The sequence below is a fragment of the Annulohypoxylon maeteangense genome, assembly GCF_022496945.1.
Source record: "Annulohypoxylon maeteangense strain CBS 123835 unplaced genomic scaffold GGS22scaffold_1, whole genome shotgun sequence".
NCBI classification, from domain to species: domain Eukaryota; kingdom Fungi; phylum Ascomycota; class Sordariomycetes; order Xylariales; family Hypoxylaceae; genus Annulohypoxylon; species Annulohypoxylon maeteangense.
In genome coordinates, this window is record NW_025953248.1 from 356,909 (window position 1) to 381,910 (window position 25,002).

General features: G+C 46.5%; 10 protein-coding genes across 10 annotated transcripts; 3 read left to right on the forward strand and 7 right to left on the reverse strand.

Moving 5' to 3' along the window:
- Positions 1–1,376: 1,376 nt before the first annotated feature.
- GGS22DRAFT_1452 (SacI homology domain-containing protein) lies at positions 1,377–4,725 on the forward strand. Its single transcript, XM_047958859.1, has one exon. It carries the CDS (start codon positions 1,498–1,500, stop codon positions 4,462–4,464), a length of 2,967 nt encoding a protein of 988 aa, XP_047823413.1. The 5' UTR covers positions 1,377–1,497; the 3' UTR covers positions 4,465–4,725.
- On the reverse strand, positions 4,547–6,568 carry GGS22DRAFT_182924 (uncharacterized protein; the record flags this gene model as incomplete). Its single annotated transcript, XM_047964024.1, has 6 exons — positions 4,547–4,909; positions 5,011–5,511; positions 5,606–6,048; positions 6,105–6,285; positions 6,359–6,423; positions 6,484–6,568. 6 exons carry the CDS (start codon positions 6,566–6,568, stop codon positions 4,547–4,549), a joined length of 1,638 nt encoding a protein of 545 aa, XP_047823414.1.
- A 265-nt stretch (positions 6,569–6,833) lies between these two features.
- Positions 6,834–9,652, forward strand: GGS22DRAFT_148645 (alpha/beta-hydrolase). The gene is made up of 6 exons (XM_047959021.1): positions 6,834–7,745; positions 7,858–7,974; positions 8,030–8,113; positions 8,174–8,218; positions 8,284–8,377; positions 8,436–9,652. The coding sequence occupies exons 1-6, from the start codon at positions 7,256–7,258 to the stop codon at positions 9,496–9,498; spliced, it is 1,893 nt and encodes a 630-aa protein (XP_047823415.1). The 5' UTR covers positions 6,834–7,255; the 3' UTR covers positions 9,499–9,652.
- A 16-nt stretch (positions 9,653–9,668) lies between these two features.
- GGS22DRAFT_148648 (uncharacterized protein) lies at positions 9,669–11,526 on the reverse strand. The gene is made up of 5 exons (XM_047959022.1): positions 10,885–11,526; positions 10,727–10,822; positions 10,620–10,660; positions 10,438–10,574; positions 9,669–10,387 (listed from the first exon to the last, which is right to left on the reverse strand). Exons 1-5 carry the CDS (start codon positions 11,438–11,440, stop codon positions 10,054–10,056), a joined length of 1,164 nt encoding a protein of 387 aa, XP_047823416.1. The 5' UTR covers positions 11,441–11,526; the 3' UTR covers positions 9,669–10,053.
- Positions 10,966–13,820, reverse strand: GGS22DRAFT_1477 (uncharacterized protein). The gene is made up of 3 exons (XM_047958958.1): positions 13,079–13,820; positions 11,815–12,988; positions 10,966–11,757 (listed from the first exon to the last, which is right to left on the reverse strand). The coding sequence occupies exons 1-3, from the start codon at positions 13,693–13,695 to the stop codon at positions 11,500–11,502; spliced, it is 2,049 nt and encodes a 682-aa protein (XP_047823417.1). The 5' UTR covers positions 13,696–13,820; the 3' UTR covers positions 10,966–11,499.
- A 466-nt stretch (positions 13,821–14,286) lies between these two features.
- GGS22DRAFT_148652 (uncharacterized protein) lies at positions 14,287–15,859 on the reverse strand. The gene is made up of 4 exons (XM_047959023.1): positions 15,593–15,859; positions 15,166–15,533; positions 14,585–15,083; positions 14,287–14,536 (listed from the first exon to the last, which is right to left on the reverse strand). Exons 1-4 carry the CDS (start codon positions 15,670–15,672, stop codon positions 14,494–14,496), a joined length of 990 nt encoding a protein of 329 aa, XP_047823418.1. The 5' UTR covers positions 15,673–15,859; the 3' UTR covers positions 14,287–14,493.
- Positions 15,860–15,881: 22 nt separating this feature from the next.
- Positions 15,882–16,617, forward strand: GGS22DRAFT_148656 (uncharacterized protein). The gene is made up of 2 exons (XM_047959024.1): positions 15,882–16,057; positions 16,125–16,617. Exon 2 carries the CDS (start codon positions 16,136–16,138, stop codon positions 16,406–16,408), a length of 273 nt encoding a protein of 90 aa, XP_047823419.1. The 5' UTR covers positions 15,882–16,057; positions 16,125–16,135; the 3' UTR covers positions 16,409–16,617.
- Positions 16,618–17,952: 1,335 nt separating this feature from the next.
- GGS22DRAFT_1508 (TRP-domain-containing protein) lies at positions 17,953–20,943 on the reverse strand. The gene is made up of 5 exons (XM_047959370.1): positions 19,862–20,943; positions 19,366–19,779; positions 19,035–19,289; positions 18,183–18,945; positions 17,953–18,123 (listed from the first exon to the last, which is right to left on the reverse strand). Exons 1-5 carry the CDS (start codon positions 20,604–20,606, stop codon positions 18,090–18,092), a joined length of 2,211 nt encoding a protein of 736 aa, XP_047823420.1. The 5' UTR covers positions 20,607–20,943; the 3' UTR covers positions 17,953–18,089.
- Positions 20,944–22,149: 1,206 nt separating this feature from the next.
- Positions 22,150–23,819, reverse strand: GGS22DRAFT_148661 (uncharacterized protein). Its single transcript, XM_047959025.1, has one exon. The coding sequence runs from the start codon at positions 23,670–23,672 to the stop codon at positions 22,590–22,592; it is 1,083 nt and encodes a 360-aa protein (XP_047823421.1). The 5' UTR covers positions 23,673–23,819; the 3' UTR covers positions 22,150–22,589.
- A 95-nt stretch (positions 23,820–23,914) lies between these two features.
- GGS22DRAFT_1532 (uncharacterized protein) lies at positions 23,915–24,933 on the reverse strand. The gene is made up of 2 exons (XM_047959811.1): positions 24,604–24,933; positions 23,915–24,553 (listed from the first exon to the last, which is right to left on the reverse strand). The coding sequence occupies exons 1-2, from the start codon at positions 24,885–24,887 to the stop codon at positions 24,199–24,201; spliced, it is 639 nt and encodes a 212-aa protein (XP_047823422.1). The 5' UTR covers positions 24,888–24,933; the 3' UTR covers positions 23,915–24,198.
- Between the last annotated feature and the right edge of the window lie 69 nt (positions 24,934–25,002).

The window sequence follows — 25,002 nt, forward strand, 5'->3', positions numbered from 1 at the left end:
TCCGTAAATTGCGGTCTTCGATAGAACAATCCAGCCCGCAAAGGATATCCGATGTACAGATTACTCGAACAAACCAGATGCCATTCTTTCGATGATAGAGCGGGATGTTGCAGACTGGGCATTGATACCCCGACCGCTACTTTGCGGCTATGATCCTTACCGGCATTTCGTCTTTGAAGCTGAAATTTAGACCATGACGGGCTTAAGGTGGCTTCATGGCTTCTCCGGTACCCCCATCCAAATCCAGCCATATGGCTTAAGCCACCATCTTGTTTCGATCGCTGCAAAAGCACCCTGCAACTTGCCGTTTCGATATACAACTTCTGACGGGTTTTCATGCCAGCGAACTCGTCTTGGTTGATCACGCGCATGGTAATCGCTAATGGCGGGATCTAGAATCAGATATTTGAAAAGGTCTCGGTATCGGGGTTTGGAGCGCCCTTGTGCGCCTGCGTTCGACCACGGCTATTTAGAGCCCTAGTACATACCTACCCATTATCAAGAATGACCTTATGTGGCTAAAGCGTCCGTCTTCTACACCACAGTGTACGATGTACTTCGCAGATTATTACCTGAAGAATCGAGAATTCACAGAACTTGATAATATCCCGTGTCCGTGCAATTGAGGCGTGTCGTATACAGGAGTACCTGATAATTAATGATGTGAGTTATCACCCTGTGAAACCTTGGACAAGCTTACGGTAGTCCGGCATGCATGGCAACGATCCAAGCGCCGCGGACGTTTGACAACTAGAGTCTAGAGTTCATTTAGCTATGATGCGAAGTTACCGGAGTTATATTCCCTAATTCCTAAGCTTATCCCCTACTCCCGTTGTAGGAATTGAAGGAATATGCTCATCTATCACCTTACACCGACGATTGATTCGAGTACGATTCGAGTACGAGTATCCGAGCGACGCTGTTTGACGGTTGGGGGCGGAATTTGTTGTCTGTCCAGCTCCGGTTGATATGCTCGAAGGATCATTAGTGTCAATGAGCGAAAAAAAAACATACTTCAATTACTTTTGTCGGGAATAATTCGCTTCGCCTCCAGTGGCAATTCAAATATCGAGATGTTTAATACACCTTTGTAATGAGGTTGATGTGTGATAGCATTTCTTTCAACGCTCTTTCACATGTGCGATGTAGTGTAGAATGAGAATGTCTTAATTCAAGCTATGATGTAATAGTCTAACCTTAATATATGGGTTTGCTCCGCACAAGCTCCATCATATGGATACCAGAACGGTTGCGACAGTCCCCTATCGGCTTATCTTTCTATCGATAAACATCTAAGCGTGATACTCGTGACAATGCTTGGTCCTGTGATCATTGGAGTTTCGACTTTAAGTTCCTAGCAATTAATCGTTAACAACCTCTTTCTCTGATAGCAATTTTAGCCCGATAATCTCTGAGCCCTCATACCTTTCCTATTTAGGTTGCAAATAAGGGCTCCCATATAGAACATGCTCCATTGGAGCGCCTCTATAGGTCCCAATGGCTGACGCGACCGATCAGGATGATGTCAAGGCTAGCAACGGCCAGCCTTCTCAACCGCCAAGCCAACCTCCTCACGATACCAACCACGAGGCCACCGAAAATGGATCCCAGGAACCAAAACCATTAGAGCCTGCATTTCCTTTGTTACAAAATAATGCTAGTAGTGAAACACTGCTGCAAACTGTCCAGACGCAGAAACGGACCACGGCCGAGGACGACAATGAGGAGGAACCAGCCGTAGCTAGACCTTTCGTCCGGACAAACAGTCCCGATTTATCTTCCAGAGTAGCCACACCGCCCGAAGAGGAGAGAGCGCCCATACGATCAGCCTACAAGATGCACAAATTCACACTGTACGAGACGGCAAGCCGATATTACATCGTGGGGGGAGACGTTACCGAAAAGCGCTATCGCATCTTAAAGATCGATCGCAATACTCACGATTCCGATTTGAGTATAACTGACGATAAAATCATATACACCCAGAAGGAGATGAATTCGTTGCTTAATACTATAGACGACGGGAATAAAGGCACTGGTGGTATCAAGCAGAGATGTACGACATGGGGCATTCTAGGTTTTATCAAGTTCACAGGGCCATACTATATGCTGCTGATTACCAAGAAGAGCACGGTTGCGATGATTGGAGGTCATTACGTGTACCAGATCGATGGCACTGAACTCATCCCTTTAACGCCAGCAAAATACAAGACTGATGCTCGTCATGTTGAGGAGCAGCGCTTCCTGAACATCCTCACCAATCTGGATCTGACGAGGTCGTTCTACTATAGCTACTCCTACGACATCACTAGGACATTGCAGCATAATATCACCAGGGAGAGAATCGCTTTACTAGATGGTATGCCGGGCACTACATACGACGATTATAACTCGATGTTTATCTGGAATAGCCACCTTTTGCGACCCGCCGAAGAGGCTATTCATGACCCCTTCGACTGGTGTCGTCCAATTATTCATGGCTACATCGACCAAGCTGCGATATCCATATACGGCAGAACAGCGCATATCACCATAATTGCGCGACGGTCGCGATACTTCGCAGGTGCAAGATTCTTGAAGCGCGGTGCCAATGATTTAGGTTACGTTGCAAATGATGTTGAAACTGAACAGATCGTCGCTGAAGCCTTAACGACTTCGTTTCACTCGCCTGGCCCTAAATTGTTCGCTAATCCCCAGTACACTTCCTATGTGCAGCATCGAGGAAGCATTCCTCTTCATTGGACGCAGGATAATATGGGTGTCACCCCAAAGCCCCCAATCGAGTTAAATCTCATCGATCCGTTCTACACAGCAGCAGCACTCCATTTCGATAACTTATTCGAGCGATACGGATCTCCTGTATATGCGCTGAACCTCATCAAAGCGAGAGAGCGGACCCCAAGAGAATCAAAGTTGCTGGATGAATATACTAACGCCATCAACTACCTAAATCAATTCTTACCTCAGGGTCACAAAATCATTCATAAAGCCTGGGACATGAGTCGCGCTGCGAAGAGTAAAGACCAAGACGTAATCGGTACACTTGAAAACATTGCGGAGTCTGTTGTCACTACAACCGGCATTTTCCATAATGGCGATGGAGAGATCACTCCAACCAGGGTGCAGAACGGTGTCGCGAGAACAAACTGCATCGATTGCTTGGATCGTACGAACGCAGCTCAATTCGTCATCGGAAAGCGAGCGCTCGGACATCAGCTTCATGCTCTAGGCATTCTTGAAAACACAACCATCGACTATGATACAGACGCAGTGAACCTCTTCACTCATATGTATCACGATCACGGTGACACGATCGCAGTTCAATATGGTGGGTCCCAGCTAGTGAATACTATGGAGACGTATCGCAAGATCAACCAGTGGACGAGCCATTCTCGGGATATGATTGAGAGCTTCAAACGATATTACAACAATTCATTCATGGACAGCCAAAGACAAGAAGCCTACAATCTCTTCCTCGGCAATTATATCTTCGCTCAGGGACAGCCTATGCTGTGGGACCTTTCCACAGATTATTACCTCCATCACGCGGATCCACGAACATGGTCACAAAAAGAGAAGCATGACTACATTCACTGGTATACGCCCGCTTATCTCGAGAAGCGAACCATACCAGCTTTTGTACCACCGAAAGGGGAAATGGGCAACAAGCCTGTTTCGTTTTTCGATGACTACTGGCTCGAATATTATCGCCCATCAACCTTGTCTTCATTCCCGAAGATGTTTCCGTACAAGATGAATTCAACTATCAAGTACATACCCTTCAAATCAACGCAGGAAGGCAAATATGACTTGAGTCCCTTCCGCGTTCGCACTGAAGGTGACGGGGAGACGCACGAGAAGAAGAAATCCACGACAAAGAAGGAGGTGATTATTGTTGATCCATCGGAATCCCACAGATCAACAGCAGATGATGACTCCGAGTCCGTGATGACAGAGAAGGCCAGCGTCAGAGGGATTTCCATCCAACGCTGGCTACAGCCCATGCAGCCGGAAAAAGGTCCTACAATCCCTCATAGTATCATGAAAGATTCGGCGGAGAATCGTGATAGGCCGAAACAAACACAGCAAGAGAAAACCAAGGCCGCGCAATGGACCTTCGCAAACATCGTCCAAGAATCGCTCAACCCAACCGTCAGCGCGCAGGAAACGGAGGATTACACACGTTACATCAGCCACCCGCAGAGCCTGCCGTTGGTAATCTCGAACGACGCGCCGCCCGATGTCGATTCTTCTGAATACCAGGAGTATCTCAACGGAAGTTGGCATACGGAAGGCCTAGCCCCTAGCGGCGCCGAAGAGGATATCGACGGGTATAACAATTTGCTGAAGGTGGGAGAGAACCCGTTGACGGTGACGGACGAGGACTTGCCCAAGAAGAGATACAAGGCTTATAGGAAGTGGCTTAGAGGTAAATCGCTCTTCAAGCAGCAACCTCTCGATTAGGAATCGTCGGCTCAGACTACCCCGATGAGCGACACTTTTCATCTGGGGTCGCTAGACTTGGGCTCCCCTTGACAGCTCAAAGCTACTCTGGGTTTATATCCCTGAAAAGCTTGCTTAGCTGTGGCTCTTTCTCGATAAGCACACCCACTCGTTCGTGAAAGTCTACTTTGGATGCTTTCATTACTGCCGATAGGATGTCTGCGGTCTTGGTCAATTCGACTTTTAGGTCGTTTGCAATCGGGCTAGTGGATGAAAATGAGTCCTCGTCCTCGATGTTCAGCCAGCAGAGCATAAGAATCTTAACGACCTCATTGCAGTAGTGCGGGATCCGCGGCCAGCAATTACGCAAGATGGTCTGGAGGAGTTGGGTGGCTGAGGCGAGAGTCGGTGGGTGCTTGGTTCCGAAGGGATCGGTCATGATCTCAGAGACCATGGGGATGAAGTCCTGTTTTGAGCACGGTTCGTTAGCAGATCAATGAGAAACGGGCGTTACGGTATAGGCGTAGTGTGGTTTGTATTTGATCACGGGCAGGGGTTGGGCGGTACCTTGAGGTGTTTCACGGCTAGTATACCCATCCCGTTTATAATACACACGAGTACGTCGCAGAACAAGCCGACGAGTCGCACGTGCTCTTTCGCGTGATGGTATCCTACCATTACGCCCTCTCTGATTATCTTGTCTAGTAGTCTCCGTTGTGTTTCCGTGATTTGCTGTTTCCCATTTGTGCTTAATCCTGGACCGGGGTCGGAGCCGGGGTTGGGATACTTGAGCCCGGACATCTCGATTAGAGCGGGGTATGCCGCGTTTAGGATCTCTATAGATTCGTCTTCCGGGGTGAGGGTAGGGAGGAGTAGGACTGCTGGAAACACGGCATCTTCGAAGACTGAGGCGAGACCTGTGGTGTGCATCAGGTTAGGCGGACAGCGCGACCAGAATGAGCGGAATATCTGGAGGCCGCGCACTTTGAGGCCGGCGTGTGAGGGCTCGTCTAGGAGAGTTAGGAGCGCGGGGGTGAAGGATGGCCAGTGTGTTTGGAGGAGGGTGGACTGGATGGGGTTAGTTCTGGTGTATTCAATTGCTTTTGTGATTTACTCTAATATCTTCAGAAGATTAGGTATAGAAATAGAGCAAGCCACTTACATCTGAATGCTCCACCGCCCAAGAGAAGACAGTGATGGCATACCGATGGGTATACTTCCACGGCTTCGTCTCGGGAGTCTCCCGGTCTACGGTATCGTAGCGCGACTGTTCGACGAACTCGGCCTTCCGCCCGGATGCCGTCACGGCTGTGGACCGAGACTTGGAGAATAGCGGCCGTAGGAAAGTGGTGAGGATCTCCTCAACAATTAGGGACTTTGTCTGAGACTCGTCTAGGATCTGTAGTTGAGCCTCTAGAAGTTTGCGGGCTAGGGCGGATGATTCCGCTGTCGCCCAGGGGTCCGCGACATCTGTGAATGCGGTCAAGCGGAGTAATACCGAGGGTCGGAGTTGAAGTGGTGCTTTGAGGGGTGTGTTGATGAGTTGTTCTATGGCTAGGAGGCCAACTTCGCCCTTGCGCCGGAGTTGTGTGTAGTCGGTTGTGTCTATGCAGAGTTGGTGAGTGATCATGTCGCTCCGTACTGAATGAGAGGACTCATACCTTCGTCCAGTGAGGCGCCAGAACAGATAGGTAGGATGATGGAGCTGAGATGATCGGCAATGCCATGAAGCATATCATTCAAATCATCTTCATCGTTGCCATCTTTGCCATCTTGTTTTTTTGAGTTCTTGCCGATCTTTATGAGGGTGGCGTATGCGACCAAAAGCATGGGGACGTGATCCTGCAAATGCCCGCTTAGCTCAAAGCCACATGTAGTAAAGACGTATGGTAGACCATGAGAACCATGTGCATACCGATTTATCTATCACATTTGATAAAAACTCATTTAATGCCTGGACTATCGTTTTATCGGGAATTACTAAGATTGAAAATTAGCTAATTGTCTATGAGATGAGTTTTATGTGAACGAAGAACCCACATTTGAGAATGTCTTCACTTATCTCCCATGATGGCGTTTTGATTTCCTCTAGCCGTTTGCAAGCTTCTAGAAGTTCTTCAAACATGTTTATCCCTTCTTTTGGCATAGGGTGTAGTCGGTTGATGTCTCTAAACCATGAGTTGAGATTTAATTGAATGTTTAAATGCCGAAGTGCCGGACCGTCGCCAGGTGATTCGAAGCTGAGGCACTAGGCAGATTACCTAAGGCGACTTATCTAATGAACGCTGACTCAGCTGTTTTGCTTACCTAAGTAACCAAATTCAAGTTGAGTCCGGATTCTTCAATTGGAATGTTCGACTTGAACCAATCTTTAAATTTCACCTCAACAACTTCAAATGTTATTCAAACTAAAACTTGGGTTTTTTCATACCAAGGTATCTACATATCAAAATGTCAATCTTCGGACATTCCAATGCTTTAACAGACCCCATATTTTATGATCCTCTTTTCACAGTTGTTCGAAGTCACTAAAACATGCCACTAGCTTTAGAAGCCCAACACGCTGAAGCTGCAAGTTCGCGGCACATCGTGGGTATATCCATGGATATGTCTCAGCGTCAGCACACGTAACCACGTAAGGGATCCAGGGTACAGATTTCTTTATTTCATTGACTATTTTCTACTAAACGCCGTAGCTTCCGGCTACTATTGTTAATTTTAATTGCTAGCTATTTGAAGCTGAAGTTTCAATTTATTGAATTTAAATGAATCTATCAACGATATGCATCTTTAACTCACTCAGAATATAAAAATGGCTAGAGGTACTATAACATGGCTCCTTGGCCTTGGAGCTTTGATATTCGGTCTCCTTGCTGTATACCTCGAACCATTCCGAGAACTCTTGCTTCAAAATGCCGAGTACTATGAGATTAAGCTCCCTTTTTCAACCCGGGTTGATAGGGTTGACAGGGTCGACCCACCCGTCGTCTTTGACTTTGCCCGAGAACTCGCATATATGGGAAGCCGCTCAGATGGCGTGGAACACTTTCAAAATATCTTTTATGCTGAGGACACCTCTGGAAAGAATCGTTTCGCACCTCCAGTTCGCCTCAATCATGCGAAGGGAACTGTTATTAATGCTACTCAGTCTGGTGCCTGGTGTCCGCAAGGGACTGGTGATATACTGCCTTTCACTAGTCAAGTACTGAATATCAGTGAAAATTGCTTGAGTTTGAGGATTGCCCGACCAAAAAATACGGCCCCGGATGCGAAGTTGCCAGTGATGGTATGGTTACACGGGGGTATGATGCCCCTTTTCACGAACTGGCATCGATATTCTCAACCCAAAAAGCTGAGACAGCTTATGCGCCTAGTCTAGTATGAGGTAGCCTTAACTGACACTCCTCAACATAGGTGGTCATGCACTAGGATCTGCTTCAGATATCCTGTACCAACCCGATGGACTTGTCAAACAAGCTGTTACAGATGGCCAGCCATTACTTTTTGTCGGAATTAATTACCGCCTGGGTTGTAGGTTACCCCCCTCAACGCCACATTTAATGAACCTACTAACAGACCCTGATAGTCTTCAGTTTCGCGACAAGTAAGGCACTCATGGAAGCTAAGCATACGAACGTTGGCCTACGTGACCAGCGCGCTGCTCTTGGATGTATGTTTTTGACATAAGCTTAATTCCCTCGACCAATTATGCTGATATGCCTTGCTACAGGGGTACGTGATAATATCGAAAATTTCGGCGGCGATCCACAGCGTGGTAAATACTCCTTTCAATGAAATCGCCTCGTAACACTAGTTGACTAACCCTTGAGCCTATGAAAGTGACTGCAATCGGGCAGAGTGTTGGTGCTAGTGATATTAGTTTGCAGTTGATTGCGTACGAAGGAAAATACGATGTGCCTTTCCAGCAAGCTATGTGAGTGGCGTCCCGCGTCGAAATTGTCCACCTCCATATTGACTTATACAATCGTTAGAATGATGTCCGGCGCCTCAGGGCTCAATTTTAATACCATGTCGGACCTAGTAGTTAATAACAGCGCCGCGGTAGCTCATGGAGTAGGATGCATCAAGAACGGCGATAGCCAATCTGCTGAAACTCTTCAATGTCTACGAGAAACCCCTTTTGAACTTCTAACCAACCTCTCCGTTACGGCCTCCCGTACCGCGCGCCCACCATTCGGAGAGGCATTTTTCTATCCCACATATGACGGAGACTTCATTACCGATCGACCGACTGAATTGATGCGCGCCGGGAAATTCTCCAAAGGCGTGCCAGTCATCGCCTCTTGGGTAGCGAACGAGGGGGCATGGTACGCTCCTCCAACCACCTCAACTGATGAAGACGTGTTGTCCACTTTCGGACTCTGGCTAACCGGACACTCTGAATCCACGAAAGCTAAGCTGCTGGAACTGTATCCGCTAGCAGATTTCGAGGGGATGGTGAGACCGGATTATGATGGGCCAATCTCGGCTCAGTATTACCGCGCCGCGCAGCTGAGTAAAGACATCTGGTTCACATGCCCCATCCTCGATTTCGCATGGCAGTATGTCAAGAATGGTGGTGTGGAACCCGAGAAAATGCGCCTTTACAATTTCAATGCGACGCGGTATACCCCGGTTTTCGAGAACATGGGGGTCCCCTTTTGGCGCGTCGCGCACTTGAGCGACATCCCGTATGTGCTGAATAATCAAGGTCTAGGCGGAGGGGCTGATAACTCAGCCCCGCAATTGGAGTTGTCGAAGGTGGTGAGCCGGAACATCGTGAAGTTCGTGACTTCTGGGATTCCTGAAGGAGGCGATAAAGCGTGGCCATCGGCGTTTGATGGTGTTACGAAGGATGAATTAAAGAAGGAATTCCCAAGCAAGGTTGCGCTGAAGTTGTTTGGAGGGCCGTATGGGAACACGGCTGTTTCCGTTAGTAAGGGAGGAGATGAGGCGGTTACGACGGAGGCGGAGCGGGCTTTAAGCTGGGAGAGAATGTTTGAGAGGTGTGAGTTTATAAGTAGTGAGAAGGTTAGGGAGGAGTCTGGGGTATGAAAGGGTTAGCTGCGAGGTTTGGATGGGAGTTGGAAAGACAGTGGGGCGCTGGCTGGGTTGACGTAACGATCTGTTTTAGAACATGAATAAAAGTCATTGGGATTTGCCTAAGGTATGAAGATATTAGGCTTCATGATTTACGATGAGGTTGTGTACGTATTTTAATGGTAGTCAATTGGTCCAAATAACCCCTTTATAATATCTTCGCAACATAGCGACCTTGAACTTGCAGCTTTACTTCAATTAGCGTACGAAGGTCCCGGCGAAATTTTGTGACCCCGCGCTGCGGGTGCTGATGGGTACGGAGTAGCGTTTTTTAGTAGCTAAGCTCCCTAAGAAAGCTTGAATTATAGCGGATACCCACTAAAGCTTAGCGTGTAGATCAGTACTAAGTCTCAGTACCCACCCAATACAGCATGAAATAATTGCTTATTTCATCACGTACAGGGCAACGGAGGTCCGAAATTTTGGGTCGAACCTTCGTACTGGGTATAAGTCTATCAATATAGGAGTATGCATGAATGTATATACCACAATCCCATACGTATATCCCGATCATCTTCTTCCCCGCATGTTATTTACCCAACACTCATTAGTAGCACGTATTACCTTATCGAAATCCAACTTTGGAATGAATCCTATGAAGAAGACTTTCACGTTGTGCTCGATCGTGATGAGCTTGGCGTAATTCACTCTGCTTTCTTTGGGTAGGGGCTCGTCGTCTTTATAGCCGTCCACTTTGATCGGCGGGAATCCTAGTTCGGGCTCGCCTTTCAGTAGCCTAGGCTCTCTCTCCCCTGGGTTACCTGATACGCTGTATACTATCCCATGGGTCTTTGGGTTCACGCCGGTTTTAGTGCAGCCTCGTCTTTCGTAAGTGAGGATCGGGCTGGAATGAGTTAGCTAGGGTGGTAGATGTAATCTTGGGCATGTCCTTACACGCAGGTGGAATGTCCTTCTTTCTCGGTTGCGACGATTATAAATCTCCGGAATCCAACATAAAACTTGCTAGCGCTTCTGTATTTGACGCCTAACGTTTTGGCATCTGTTTTTTCCGACCATAAGATTTTGAAGACCTACGTTTATTAGCATGGTCAACGTGGTGAAAATGATTTCCTTACCCTTCCAAATTGGAATTCTGATTGCTTATGTACTTGATACCCTGTTATGTAGCGAGTGAGCTATGATATTCTTGTATTCCTATTCAATAAATGATAGATGGACTCACGAGCGTCTAAGAATGACCTGGGGTCCCCAACATCAACTCGCTCAGTCGGTATGGCCGGATATGCGAAAGACTTTACTGAAGCGGTTTCCGTGAGATCTAATTAACAGTTAGGTAACTTCAATTTATTGTGCATTTGGGTGGCAGTAAGGTTTTCATACCATCGATAGCAGCATGCCTAGATTTAATCGTAGGGTAGTTGACTTCCGATTCGGCACCATCATGAATCTCATATCCCGAGACGGACGGAGTCGAGCCGGAGAGGACTGAAGATTCGGATTCGGATTCGGATTCGGAATCCTCTGGCAGGTATTGAGGTTGTGTGTCAAATGACACCACTTTATCCCTAGTCGCAATCGGTAGTGATTGTTCGCTCTCTGAACGGGTTACTAGAGCTGTGGAAGTATCTTGTGTAAGATATTCATCTTCCAGGGATTGGTAAGGCGTACTTTGTAATGTATCGTCAATCTCCGGTATTTTCTGTGTTGTTGTTCCGATATCACTGTTTTGTACCCCAGGTTTAGAAGTTTCTGTTGTGCGTGAGTGAGCAATCCAATTATCTAGATTTTCCTCAAGATTCGGGGCCTCGTTTGAAGAAGTCTTCACTTGATCTTCCCCTTTGTCTTTCACGCTCCAAGCGGCTGGTTCACCCACGTTATCTAATGGCTTGTTTTGGGGAGAAGGCGCCATTGAGATATCCGGGGTAGACTCTTGCATCGAGGAAACTATTTCCGAGTTGATGTGAGTGGCTATTTTCTATCTAGGATTATCGTTTTTTACTCACGAATTGCTGAACTCCTTCCACCTATGCTTGGATTACTCCAGAGCTTGCTGTGGTTAGTAGATGGCTCGGAAGATGTCTCATTTTCCCCTATCTCTGGTATTTCTGGGATGGATGCTGAGCCTGCCCTGATGTCGTCGTTGTACCAATCATATAGACGAGCCATAGGTCCTGTCAATCGATTCTCAACATTCAGCCACGGTGGTCCATATCTAATTAGATGCTTCGCGCTAACATATTGGAAGAGAAAAGCCTGTATAGGTAGTTTAGTACCTTTAACTCATGGAAATGTAAAGAAAGCTTTACCCACCTCGTATCGTAATATATCATCTCTAGACATTATCTCCTCTTCACCCGGCACTTCGAGTTTAACCAAGTTTTCCAAAACTTGATCAAAGAGAATTTTTAGTTGTAATCCATTTTGCTTGGCACTCTTTTCGAGGTCAGTGAAGGTTTTTGGGAGAATCTGGTCGACAGCACCGAGAACTGTATTAAGGCCTCGGTGTTCTTTTCTTTCCGAATGATACATATGAGAGTCAGGACGATCTACTAGATTAATTAACTGAGTTCCCGCAAAAGTCTGATGTGCCATTTGATTGTCGCTTTGTGGTTGTGTTTCTACGCTTGAATCCTCCCCGAGGCTTTCGAATTTGTGAGAGACTATGACTGGGTTGCCTATCGCAGCTGGTGTACCATCGACATTCGTCGTAAGCATTTCGATGGGCTTTTCACCCTTGGTAAATCCAATGAAGGTGACGGCAGGGTTTCGGGGTAACAAGTCCCATACCTGGAGGGGCATTTCGACTAATAACAGCTCCGAATAGCTTTGATATAACTTTTCAAACTTGACAACACACTGGGGGGCATCAAGGATCCACTTCTTGAAGCTCTTTAGAGCCTCAGAATTACAGTCGTTTTCAACTAACCGAATGGCTAGTAAAACCCTAGGCAGTTCATCTTCGCCATTCTTGCTATCATCGTCGTTGGGGGTTTCCGGTCTTTGTTGCTTATTTGGGGCTAGGAAGATAGTCCTCGGCTCTTCATTCTCGGAGAGAAACATATGAATAGGGGTTGTTCGTACTGGCTGGGTTATAACTGGTTCCTTGGTTTTGTTATCCCTTAAGATTGTACCATCCCTGTTAAACACGCCGTGAGGTATCCAATTCTGAAGTCTATCTATGATTTTTCGGTGGAGATCAGTTACCGATAAAGGCATAGAAGATTTACTAGCTATAAAAAGCTCATCATAGAGAGCATGCGTAAAAGAATCGAGGCCGGCGATGGGCACTTTGGTTTCGAAGCCCCCAGCAAATAGGCACTCAACAATAGCCCTGCTCGGTTCGTCGTTGATTGAATGAGAAGATAGAGAATGGCAGCAATCATAGATCAACAAGACATCTGGTGAATCATCTTGGGCGCGAGCAAGGATAGGAAGTATGTTGTTCGTATCGAAACTGGCCCCCGGCTCCCCTGCCGTAGGTTTCCTGAATTATTTTTAGCGTTGTAGCATTAAATGTGTATATGTATTATAGGATGGTAAAAAAGGGGGTATGTAGGGGGTAGTCAAAACTTACTTAGGGTACCATATTGGCGGAGAACCGGTGCGCAAACCAGGTCTAGCATGACCAGCGTAGTACACAATCAGCAAGTTCTCCTGCTGGCCATATTCCTCAATAAAACTGTCAACTTCTCTTCGTACCCTTAGGTCTGCCTTGGAGGTGGGAATTATCAGTCGATGGATATTGTAACCGAACACATCTGAGAATACACTACTCAGTCGCTTAATTTCATTTTCCATGCCACGCATATCAGTCTCTTCCCAGGTAATAATCAGTACATGGACATCAGAGTAGGTGATATGCCGTTTAGGCCATGCGGCATCTATGGCCTTAGTAAGGTCACATAGCCACTCGCCAAGTTCGAGGTGATATCCCGAATTTGAAATATCATGTGATGGTATGGTTCCGCGAGATATAAGGTCATCGTAACTGATCAGTGCTCCGCATTTACATCTTAGAGACGTAGTGCCTAGATTAAACGAATCTGGTGTGGAGAGGGCTGTCTCGGTAGCCGCAGTAAAATTTGGAGTGAAGGTCGAAGTGGACTCCAATTGGGGGCTATAGTACTCGCTTGACGATTCATCCTGTCCTTGATCGTCTAAATCCTCTAAGCTGTCTATTTCTATAGACATACCTGTCAACGATAAACCGTTGAACTGGTTAAATTCTCCGTTTTCGATAAGGATATGAGATCAGCTCAAGGATGCTTAAGAGTGGCATTCTTGTCTTTGCCATGAGTGGAACAGAATGAAAGCGAGTGGCTTGATAAACTATACAGGTGTGCTTTCCAACACTAGCCCATCTTGGAATACCATGCATATCAGAGCCTTGTCCGCCCCCTGGTCAGTAACGGAATAAGTTGATATATGACCAATGGATTCGAATGACGATAAAAAAACATAAAAGTTCGAAGATAGGTAATTTCTTCCCGTTAGATAGTTTAAGAATGACGGAGATACGCATATCTCTACGGAGAAGTAAAGGCAACAGAAACTGGGTATGAGATGTGAGACACGAAGTCACCGAGATTACGGCAACTTGTGATGGGGATGAATGGGCGAACATTCAGCTGTAAAGTTAGCCAATAACAAGTCGACAACAACCTTACTTTGCCACCATCTCTCGCTTATAAGGGGCTAAGCAGTTTGGCGTCTTACCTGCATGAATGCAAAAGCCCAAGCAGGGATAACTCCTATACATCCATTGATAAACGTACTTATACCTGGGCAACGGACGCAATCTATTAGGTACCTATGCACTTCTAATATCTCGTCGAACCGGAGTTCGGCCAATGGGGATCCCGATGGCAGCTGGTCACCTGGCATCGGAATGGTATAGATGAAGAGCATACCGACCGCGATCCTACCCAAAATTCACCGCTTTCTCATCTGCCAAGTCCATGTTGTACCAATCTCGTCACAGTTAGAAATTTACTTTCCTAACTGTAGAAAGACAACTAATACAGCCGAATATCTGCATCCCGTTAGAGAATTCCGAATAAACTCAGACGTAGTTTCATACCCTGCAGTGGCTGCTAGCGTTTCGAATGGTCTCCCAAGAGTAGCGAACGACAGGAAAAACACGCAAACGATGATGAAAGAGGTGATGACAGCCAACTTGGAAAATATATCATCAAGTCGCTGAAGAATCCATAGTGGGGCTATTAGCATTATCAAGGCAATAATCAAAGTTGCAAGCGATCCAAAGGCATCTATAGCCCTGTCGCTAAAATGAAATATCTCGTTTCGGTCACGCAGGCTCAGACTGGGCGGCGGATTCTTCCTGAAGAGGCCCATAAATATTTTAGTCCGCCGTATGATCTCGTCCTCGAAGAATAATCGAAGAATGGCTTTCTTCTCCCCGCATCCAGATATAAGATCATCTCGATGCTTGATGAAGTCTGTCTCTTCTTCCATAATCGCGCCCTTATTACATTCAAACCAAGTTTCGATGTTTTGAATATTTCTCTTTGGTGCTGCTGACATATTCATTAACGAGCAATGATCTAGTAATAATCCGTCTAGATATGATACGTTAGCAATCAAAGCCCAACCCCAACCGTTAGGTTGATTGGCCATACGTGTGAAATCAGCAAGACATACCATACTCCTTCAGCTTAGCAATTATCTGGGAGATAAGTTCAGCTCTTTCCAATACGTCATCTCTGATTGTACCGTTATTGATATCTCGAGCTTCTGGCGGTTCTCGCCCGGTGCTAACACATACGCTTGGATGCGGATATTTTCCAAGCAAAGTCGAGTCAACGACAACAGGAGGATTTGATCCAACAAGCTTCGTCGTCTTTAAACTGAACAACTCATCCATTGCATCAAGCCTTTTCTCTAGTTCAACTATTTGATCTTGGAGTGTTAGTAATGCCCGTGAATGAAGTCGTCCAAATCTTCGAACTGCGAAAAAGTCCGCATCGGCCGCAACGCATGCGGTAAAATCTTTATAGCCTCTATATTTCCTGATATCGATGATGTGAATGAGTACCTATATCGCGATTCTCTGGGGAGTAAGACATACCATGGGAGCTCTTCAACTTCGCGTTGCGTTGGGATTGAGGAAGCTGGTATCCCTATCGAAATCCCTGTCAATCCAGCCATGATATCTTCCTGCTTAGGTAGGTTTCTACAGTAATTAACTACCTACGTAAAGGTATTTCATACAGGCCATAGTTTCTGGAGGATAACTTATAGGTATATGCATCTGATGCACTTTACTAGGTAGAAATGGAAGTACTAAGCCCCTCAGACTCCGCGTATGGAATAGTGGCTTCGGAGCCTCACTGGCTGGCAGAATTTCGAAGGAGTCATATGCAGTCTAGAAGCAGGCTGAGGCACCAAAAAGTGCCTACCTTCTACTATACCCCGCTTATAATCGCCCTTCAAATATCCAAGCCTGCCGCTGATTTAGGGAGGAATTATTCGAATACTAATAAGTTTCTCGCCCAAAAAGCCTGACGTGCGCCTAGAAAATACCTAAAACATAGTATGTCCCCTTAGTAGCCAAATTATTACCAATGTCATGGAATAGCACCGATTGACTCTAGTGGTAGTACAGTTGAAAATGTCCGATTCTGCAGATCCTAAGACCAACAACAACACCAAGCCATGCGATGAGGCGGACTTGACCAGCGATAAGCCTGAAACGACCGAGAACGAGCAAGAAGAAACTGACCCTCAGACTGCATATGCTGAACAATTTGATGAAGAGGAGGAAGAGCATTGGGCTGATTCATATGGGGATGGGGATGAACAGCCACCAAGCCGAGGCGCACTACACATGGGAACGGTCAAGACCACTGTTCCGCCGAAGCCGCCCCCAAAGAATAACCCTTAAAGGAAGGAAAAGACTACACACACCGCGAATATTACTCTGGGAGCTAGGAGCGTTGAGTTGAATCAGTTGTGAATACAAGTCTAGTCTTAACTCCTTTCTCGAGCTTGGAGAAGTAAACCTGTGATATAAAACGTTCAATGTGCATCCCTAAGAGCTCTGCAAATCGTAGGTTATATCAGGGTAGGTAGGTAGTCATAGGTATCCAATCATATAATTTACTATTCTACCTACCTAGTACCTAAGACCTTTGACAGTCAAGGTAGTTTATGAGAATTTACCCCTGAGCCCCTTAACTGCCAGGTAGTAAAAGGGGTTATATATGGATCCAGTGACCCACTATACAAATATCAGGAGTAGGTAATAGTACCTACCTACATTTGCATGCTTAACTTGAATACCTACCTACCTACCTATCTTAGCTAAACTTGATAACGATTAGGGGTAGGTGCTGTCTAGGAATTATTATATTTTTATGTGAAGCTGTGTCACGAGGCGGAACCAGAAGGCATGGAAACCACAACGTTGTCGCGCCAGGAGCTCCTAACTACTCTCGCTACGAAGAACACGGTATGCATACAGATAAAGCTCTTGGTCTGTTCTATACCCAGGACTAGCGGCCCACCGGACCCTACGGGCTCAATGGGGACCCCACGGGCTGAGCACCGATCCCATAGACCCCCCTAGCTACTGGTCTGGAGGAAGACTAGACGTCTGATATAAAGATTATGTAATGTCAGATGTTTAAGAAGGTAATACCTAGACAGAAGTATTCAACCCGAATCGGGAAGAGTCCTCTTGAAAAGAAATTTCCCATCCGAAAGAGACCAAGAGGCCATTTTCGCTAAAAACTCCAAGGGTCCTAGTTCGAAATTCCATGATCGAGGTAAAGATATACCTAGTGCTTGAAATACGGATAGTTACAAGATCATAGCAGAGGTTTAGCCGCTAACGGAATGATGGCGTCATCACCGAGTGTTATGGGGGGCGATTATACGGAAACTTCGCGCTTAGGTACCTGATATAGTAGGTAGTACTTTGAGGCTGTGATTCCGTGCTGACGCTGACCATCCCTATCAATCCACATCCTTTGAAAAGGGGTTACATTACATAAGCAAATCGATTACCGAGTTCGTTCACTACGACATCTATGTTTATGTAACACGAAACTCCACAACCACGTATTTCTTCAATAATTAATTCATGATGTCCTCGAACACAAAGATATGCGAGAGGATTGATGAGGCATACAGGATAGCAGTATAATTCATGGGATACCGCACGTCGTATGGCACGCCGTGAATGAAGGTGGGAACTTAACACATGTACAGAAGATAAAATTGGTCGCCGAAAACCGAAGACTGCGGTGCTATGTAGCTCGAATAACCTCCATCCCCCGCCCAACGCCATTGATGCCAAAAATAACTGCTCATACCAACACACTAGGCTACCAGCACACGCAGAACGGGAGACCTCGTGTTTCGGGTAAAACGATTGGAAGGTAAGAATCCTTTCAATACTATTTCACCCTATTTGAGGTAGTAAATCGTGGCCTGAGCTAGCGGCGCGTCGGTATATGCACAAAAACAAGAACCTATCTCACAAAGGGATTTTTGGGGGTATCTGGTTGCTCGTCTAAAACTAGACCATACCCAAACGTCATATTCATTATTGATTAATGTCTTCAGTGCTCGTAACCGGCTCCACGTTGCCAAGGGCTATATAGTGTTAATAAATACTGGCTATCAAAAAAAGAAGTCAGGGCAGGATCTCTTACCTTGGACTAGTGGGCGGTTTGAAACCTGCCGGGCTGGCATTGTTTTGTGCTCGTCCAACCGACGATACTGAGCCGTTATATGGGCTGGCAGTTCTGTTGATTGGGTCGACAGGCGAGCGGGGTGGAGCGTAGTGAGATGGGGCGTGGTGTGAGTTGTTAATCGACTCAATCGCAGACCCTTCGCTTCGGTATACAGAGCCACGGTTGTGGGAGGATGAGTCGTCCTCCAGATCGAGAACGGATGAATATCCTGGCTTCTCGCCACGTGCAGTTATAGCCAAAGCATCGAGTTCGGTGGTAGTGGCAAGCTGACTCTGGGACTTCATGAAAGAGGTCCGGTCATCGGCCATAAACTTATAGCGTCCGTCAGGGTTACCATTGAAGATTACTAGGCCTGTGGTGACAATCAACATAAGCAGGAGAACCAGTGTGCAAGCCGCATTCAGAATCCATAACACCACACCCACAACACCAGTGACGAGAGGTGGCTGATCGAAAACCTTGGTGAAAATTAACAGGAAAATGGCGTTGATGAAATTGACGGCGCAGATGGTGATGTTGAAAGAGTTCGTCTTCTTGTCCATCCAAGGTCGTAGAACAGCGGCAGCAATAAGAGCTGCGGCCTCGATGAGAATGAATCCGATGGCTTGAGCGATGCCAGAGTTCTGGCCAAATGCGATGAAAAATGATTTCACGATAGTGTACCCAAGGACCGGAACGATGAAGTAATAAGCAGAGGCACGGAATTGGATGTAGAGGAAACCTAAGAAATATCAAGTTAGTAAACGCGTGATACTTCGGCACATGAATTAAGCCATCATTGACGGAAATTCATGAAGTATAGACACTTACCCCATTTGTTAAGGGTTTGAGGATCAGAGAATAGGATATAGGCCGGGTTTCTATGCAGTGTAACTGATCGACGCGCAACACGGATGACCTTATATGCTGCCCAGCCAAGGACGGCGTTAAGAGCAAGCAAGAAGAATACAGCCATAACCATCAACGCAGGTGAGTCATTCTGGGTGAATTCCCACAAGCAGAGGATGGTCACCGGAGGATGCCCGACGAGGGCCATTCGGAAGAGAATGCCTTTTAGAACAGTACCTACAACCCACATAAGTCAGTATTCAGCTACTATGAAAAGACGGATATAAAGTAATATCAGCTTGGGAGCACTCACGCCAACCGTTGCGGAACTCTAGGAAGGTATCACCCTTCATCCATTTTTGTTTCGCAGCCAATTCGCAACCGCCCTTAAAGGCAACCACGAAAAAGGTGGTCAGAGCCATGATGATGTAGAAAAAGACGATTCCAGTGAGGAAGAGATTTGTGCTCTCAATTCCCGCTCGAAAGGCGACACGTTGGATGCCATACACGATATAACTACCAAAGCTGGTCTGGACATTCCCACGCTTCATAAGATTCGAGCCATGTTCCACCACGCTACGAGGAAGCATTGACGCTCCACGTTCAAAAAGATCGAGGGCACGTTTTTGGACCTGAACGGATACCGTCGCTAGAGAGTCTACCTGTGTGATTAGCGTGGATGCAACACCCCCTGTCGATCGCTGATACCAGGTGAAAATGCGTTGCACTAGAACATTAGAAGTTAGCAAGAATTCTCACGATACCATCGAAATCACCCCATAGTGGTGGGGGATCATAGATTGACATACTCCACCCGACACTAATAATACCCATGCTCCACTGGAAATCTTGAGTCCAAGACTGCACGACGGGGGGCAGTGGGATTCCGACAAGGCCAACCATAGCCTGAGCTTGGAAGTAGCTCATCAGCGACAATGCGCTCGCAGCCACATGGGAAGCGGCATTCGTGTGTCCCAAACCAGATAAAAATGCGGAAGAAGCAAGGGCCAAACCAGCGACAACGGCAGAGGCCCATTTTACACCTATCAGATTGACAGTTTGTCCGTTCGAGATCAAGGCTTCGACGCAAGCGACGCTTTGGCCTGCTCGGTCGCCATCAGTGGCATTGATAAAAACCTTAACTTTAGCGTCGAGATCGGGAAAGTCGTAGGCGATGGAAGGGATATTGCCAGTAGCATCTTTGCCAACCGGAAGCACAAAAGGATCTCCCAACTTTCCAGATATCATGGGGCAGAAACCTGCTAGACCGACATCACAAGGATCAATAGTCCTGTGAAGAAAAGAGTATCCATAGGCGCTGATATCGATATCGAAGACAACCTTCGCTTCAATGGTTGAGATAGCGGAGATGTTGACATGGGCGACACCTTCACTAGGGTTATAGACAACGTTAAATAAACTGGCGGTAAATCCGGAGTTTTCTTGGCAGATGTTAAGGGAGGTTGATTGTAATATTCGTTCGGCCGTCGCGGGAAGGATGACCGAAGCAAAGGAGATAGCCGCCAACAGCGGCGCTCCCATCGAGAACTTCATTTCCTAGAGAATTCTTCAAATCCGACCAGCGTTCATTTAGCTTCCCCTGTCCACCTAAAATAATTTTGCGATCAAGTCCAGATTGATGCGATCATGAAAACGGTATGCTGTTTGTATGATCTCCTTCCGCTAACCACAACGCGCGCGACACTAATTGTTGTCTCAGATTGATTCGGGTCGTAGTCTGGAGAAATGCCCAGAAAATGGTTGTATAAACGTTGGCTTCGTGAGGGTTAGACAGATAGTGTTCAAATGGTGGCGAAGCGAGCGAAATGTACCACCTAAAATTTTTAAGGCGACGGAAGCGGAAATAATGAGGTTAGAAGAAACAAATACAGAATACGGGGAAAAAACGAATGAATGAACGAACGAAGGGAGAAAAAAGGTGTGAGATGCGAAATGCAAGGTGATGGAAGAATTAGTTGTTGGCAATATTGACCAGTTGGTAAACCCGGGGGGGTCGCAGTACTAGTAATACAGCGTAATACTGCACAGATTTAACGATCCCTCTCGCTCTGTTGTGCCACAAATGTCCACAATGTCCACAATGTGACGGTCCAATTCTGGTTCTTTGCCTTCCCTAAGCTTCCCTAAGTCGACCTTTGGCTGCTTTGGTTCCCAGTGCGTCGACGGATCTGACACCCCTGGGGCAGTGCATGTGTATGTGCAGACTGTTATGACATGGGGTACACAGCCTCGGTGACTTGCCGGGTACTAACAAACATGTCCACATTCAATACGAGACTCGCATTTATTGGTAAGAAAATGGTGGTCTTGGCACGCGAGATAGCGTAGGTAGTATAGGATGATGGCGAACGTTGAAAGATGTAACTAGATGATGATGGATTATGTTTGAAAAGTTTTGGAGTTTGATAAAGTTAAAGTTAATTTCAATAATGTCGCTGTGATTTATTCAATTAATTCAAGGTTACTACTAGGTAGACATTTATTGCACAAAAGATACTTCATACCTAGTACTTTCTACTATTCATTAACGAAGGTGCACTACATATTACATACTAGGTACCTACCCAGCTGCCCAGGTATTTGTGCCTCTTTACTAAATTTAAATGTAGAGGTGATGTACCTTCAACCTTCCTATCCCAGATTTTAAATATGGGGAAGTACGAAATACTTCAGTAATTTCTTCAGTTAATCCTTCTGCCTGCCCGATTCGTTAGATCAATTTCCGTGCCGCACTCTCCAATGAATTCCAAGCGTGTCAATTGCCGATAACCGTCTTATGCGTAGAATTACAGTTTCAGAGTCAAATAACTTCAGACAAATAGAAACAAGAGAATCGGTTGTGAAGGAAGGCTCCGTTCAACCCATCTGATGCAGGAACAAAAGGTTAAATTCAAGAATGACGGAGATAATGGAGATATCCAGTTTGCTAGCGTGAACCGGAGCCCCGGCCCCCACCTCCCTCCCTAACAACTGACTAAGGCTGCAAGGGTTGCACTTCGAATCGGCGCTTGCCGATAGGGCGAAACGCCTAAGACTTTTTGATCAAAAGCTTCAATACGGTAGTTCCAAACGTTATCTTAACCTCTATCACCATCTACACTATCATCACTTTGTAAGCCAAGACAATTCTCAATTCTGCAGGTACTAATAGTACCAATTGTTGTTTTACGCTTCATCGCACGACCGTCAATACTGCTAGGCACCTATATTCGTCTAAGGTAAACGAGCTAAGGCGAAAGACCCGCATTCATCTCCAAATGGTGTCCGGCACATCGCGGTTCGTGTCACCGTCAAGGTCAAGGTATCCCCATCTCAGAGCGGATAAACTAGACAATCAATCCCTGCCCCAAGTAATGACACAGCCCAAATCTGTTTCATCGTACCCGACTATTAATTATACAACAACCAAATCCGTGAAATACATACGACTTGACAAATAGTTCGGGATGGAGCCCTGGAACACACATCACTCGACCTCAAAATCGGGATAGTTTCCCTTCCTACTAAAAAAACTCATCATTCTCCGTAATTGCCGAAGTGTCTCTCCCACAAGCGAAAATATCTAACGCTCAAGCTTGAGCCAACCGCGAATGGATGAAACGCAGAGACCGTAAGCTCATCTTGTCCGTTACCTTTATCACCTGTGTACTGAGCTCTCCACTTCGTATGACAAGACCGGCACTGGAAAAGAAGGTTATTGTTGTTGTCGATGAAGGTCATCCGCTCCAACTCCTCCGCTGACGGTTTCCGAAACACACCGGATTTGTGGGCTTTCGTCCTCTGGGTCACGGGGAAGGCGGACACGATGGAGTGAGTGAAAATAGGGCTGTTCAGGGTCGCATATTCAGCTGCGTTTTTCATAATTAGTTTATTTGCCGGAGGATTATGATGAGGGCAGATCCTTAACGGGATGCGAAGGATATCATCAGGTCTCAATGGCCGCTCAGGAGAAGATAAGCTGATACAGTGGTCATGCCGGATAACCAAACTGCCCCGGGTACGGTCTCTATCGCGGCCTCTGACGCGACGCGCGGAAGACGAAACCGTGTATTTGAGGTAGGGATGCGGGACCCGGAACGAGCCGGAGAGATACTCGATCGGCGAGTCCGAATCAACGGGCGAAGATTTCATTCCATGCAGAAGATGCTCCCAGGCAAAATTGTAACCAAATCCGGCGTCGTCCAGAGGCAGGAATTCCATAACCGGGCGCTGAGACGGGCAGTACAGCTTGAACTTGAATTTCCGATATTCACTAGGCCTTGCCAGAAATGGGTACTGTCGATGTAGTATCATACAGGCCCTGCAAGCTGCGAAACCCGGCTCCCTTATGTCGTGAGTTAGGAGCCTCATCAATCTCCATCGTGGCGGTAACCGCATCTCAGTCTCTACGATACTTTTATATTTCCATGACGATGTACCTAGGGTATGCAGGGCGAGCTTACAGGTGAGCGTGAAACAGACGGCTGATTTCTGTGGGAGAAATGATGAGATTTCCCACAGGATCTCGAGGGGAATCTTAAAAAGCCAAGAATTCAGATTTGGGTCCGAAGCTGCGTCGACATCGGATCGCTGGAGATATGACGGTAAAAGCTTCTCCATCCTCGCTTTTGATTCTAGTTGCTCTTCTTAACCAATTACTTGGTAGGTTACTCGATATACTAAAGCTTATGTGTGAAGTCTCAACTCTAGTCTCTAAATGTAGTCGATCACAGAACTCGTTTGGTCTAGAGTTTCGCTTCTCTGTCCATCAGATTTTACAAGTTTACTGTGGATATGTTTACGATATATGGTTTTTTTATCTGGCATAAGTAATCAAGAATCCTCAGCATCCCAGCGGGTCCCATAAGTTAGGCTGCAAGCCCATTTGGTGTTAGCGTCCAACTGGTGCCTGAACATTCTGTTATGCACCCGAATTTCATTGCTATCAGATAATTTGCCTAGGTAAGAAAGAACTCGTATATTCGCCCCCAATGAGTTAGAAACACTTTGTTTTTTTCTGCATTTCAAGAGTCGTAACATCGTAAATCGTTTACATCCAATAAAACCAGAGAATCGCGCGCCCTCACTCATAAGCCTTCGATCTCCACACTAGCCCCTTGGGAATATATCAAATGCGGCAACATTCTTAGTCGTATCGTTGTCGATCTCTATCTCTTTCTTCGCGGCGACGGCGGCGCCTTTCCGAGCTTTCGGATACGATTATCTGGTTTGCACGTTCTCGCTCCGCGCGTCTCTCGGGCGGGACGTAACCAGGTGGAAGGAGGACCACTGGCTCTTGGCCCGGGTGTCTTTGCATCACAGGGGGTGGATGCACGGGAGACGTCGGTCTACTCGGTAGACTGTCATCACTGAAATGGCTCCCAACTATGCTCGGGGCTAGCGTGTCCGGGTCTACCACTCCGACAGCGAATGGGTAAGTCCCTACAGTTGCGTAGGTAGTTTCTTTGGTATGTTCCGTACCGGCTTCTTGGCCATGAACACTATGTTATATTAATCACCATAAATTAGAAAATAAGGGTAGCTGACGAACTTCATTCTCTCCATCCATTCTTCTATGCGGTCATCAGTTTGTTTTTGGGATAGGCTGTCTGAAGGCTCCGGGTCTGGAGCGGAAGATGAATCATCACTCTGTTCCCATACGAATGGAGCACTGGCACTGTCGTAATAGTTACTTGGAATAGATCCCGAAAGCCGGGTGTATACCTGATGAGTGACCTGACGTCGCAGAGGTCGGGCTGCGATATGCACTCTTTTAAAATCCTCATTTCGACTACATCCCTCTCGTTGAAGTTCCCCTGTGGAGAGATTACTCATTGTGGCGCTAAATTCTTATGCCCAGGTAGATGTGGAAAAAAAAGAGGAAATATGGTAAATATAAGTAAATTGGAGGAAATACAAGATAGAAAGCTCTCTCCAACATTCTATCAAA

Coding starts and splice junctions, on each gene's coding strand:
- GGS22DRAFT_1452 (XM_047958859.1), top strand. CDS start 1,498: ATGGCTGACGCGACCGATCAGGATGATGTCAAGGCTAGCAACGGCCAG.
- GGS22DRAFT_148645 (XM_047959021.1), top strand. CDS start 7,256: ATGGCTAGAGGTACTATAACATGGCTCCTTGGCCTTGGAGCTTTGATA. Junction 8,114..8,173: donor CCAGCGCGCTGCTCTTGGAT/GTATGTTTTTGA, acceptor GCCTTGCTACAG/GGGTACGTGATAATATCGAA. Junction 8,378..8,435: donor GTGCCTTTCCAGCAAGCTAT/GTGAGTGGCGTC, acceptor TACAATCGTTAG/AATGATGTCCGGCGCCTCAG.
- GGS22DRAFT_148648 (XM_047959022.1), bottom strand. CDS start 11,440: ATGCAAGAGTCTACCCCGGATATCTCAATGGCGCCTTCTCCCCAAAAC. Junction 10,661..10,726: donor CAGGTCATTCTTAGACGCTC/GTGAGTCCATCT, acceptor GCTACATAACAG/GGTATCAAGTACATAAGCAA. Junction 10,388..10,437: donor GAAGGACATTCCACCTGCGT/GTAAGGACATGC, acceptor AACTCATTCCAG/CCCGATCCTCACTTACGAAA.
- GGS22DRAFT_1477 (XM_047958958.1), bottom strand. CDS start 13,695: ATGTCTATAGAAATAGACAGCTTAGAGGATTTAGACGATCAAGGACAG. Junction 12,989..13,078: donor CCGCCAATATGGTACCCTAA/GTAAGTTTTGAC, acceptor AAAATAATTCAG/GAAACCTACGGCAGGGGAGC. Junction 11,758..11,814: donor ATGATATATTACGATACGAG/GTGGGTAAAGCT, acceptor CTACCTATACAG/GCTTTTCTCTTCCAATATGT.
- GGS22DRAFT_148652 (XM_047959023.1), bottom strand. CDS start 15,672: ATGGCTGGATTGACAGGGATTTCGATAGGGATACCAGCTTCCTCAATC. Junction 15,534..15,592: donor GAAGTTGAAGAGCTCCCATG/GTATGTCTTACT, acceptor CATCGATATCAG/GAAATATAGAGGCTATAAAG. Junction 14,537..14,584: donor ACGCTAGCAGCCACTGCAGG/GTATGAAACTAC, acceptor AACGGGATGCAG/ATATTCGGCTGTATTAGTTG.
- GGS22DRAFT_148656 (XM_047959024.1), top strand. CDS start 16,136: ATGTCCGATTCTGCAGATCCTAAGACCAACAACAACACCAAGCCATGC.
- GGS22DRAFT_1508 (XM_047959370.1), bottom strand. CDS start 20,606: ATGAAGTTCTCGATGGGAGCGCCGCTGTTGGCGGCTATCTCCTTTGCT. Junction 19,290..19,365: donor AGAGTTCCGCAACGGTTGGC/GTGAGTGCTCCC, acceptor TGTGGGTTGTAG/GTACTGTTCTAAAAGGCATT. Junction 18,946..19,034: donor TCAAACCCTTAACAAATGGG/GTAAGTGTCTAT, acceptor GATATTTCTTAG/GTTTCCTCTACATCCAATTC.
- GGS22DRAFT_148661 (XM_047959025.1), bottom strand. CDS start 23,672: ATGGAGAAGCTTTTACCGTCATATCTCCAGCGATCCGATGTCGACGCA.
- GGS22DRAFT_1532 (XM_047959811.1), bottom strand. CDS start 24,887: ATGAGTAATCTCTCCACAGGGGAACTTCAACGAGAGGGATGTAGTCGA. Junction 24,554..24,603: donor GAATGGATGGAGAGAATGAA/GTTCGTCAGCTA, acceptor AATATAACATAG/TGTTCATGGCCAAGAAGCCG.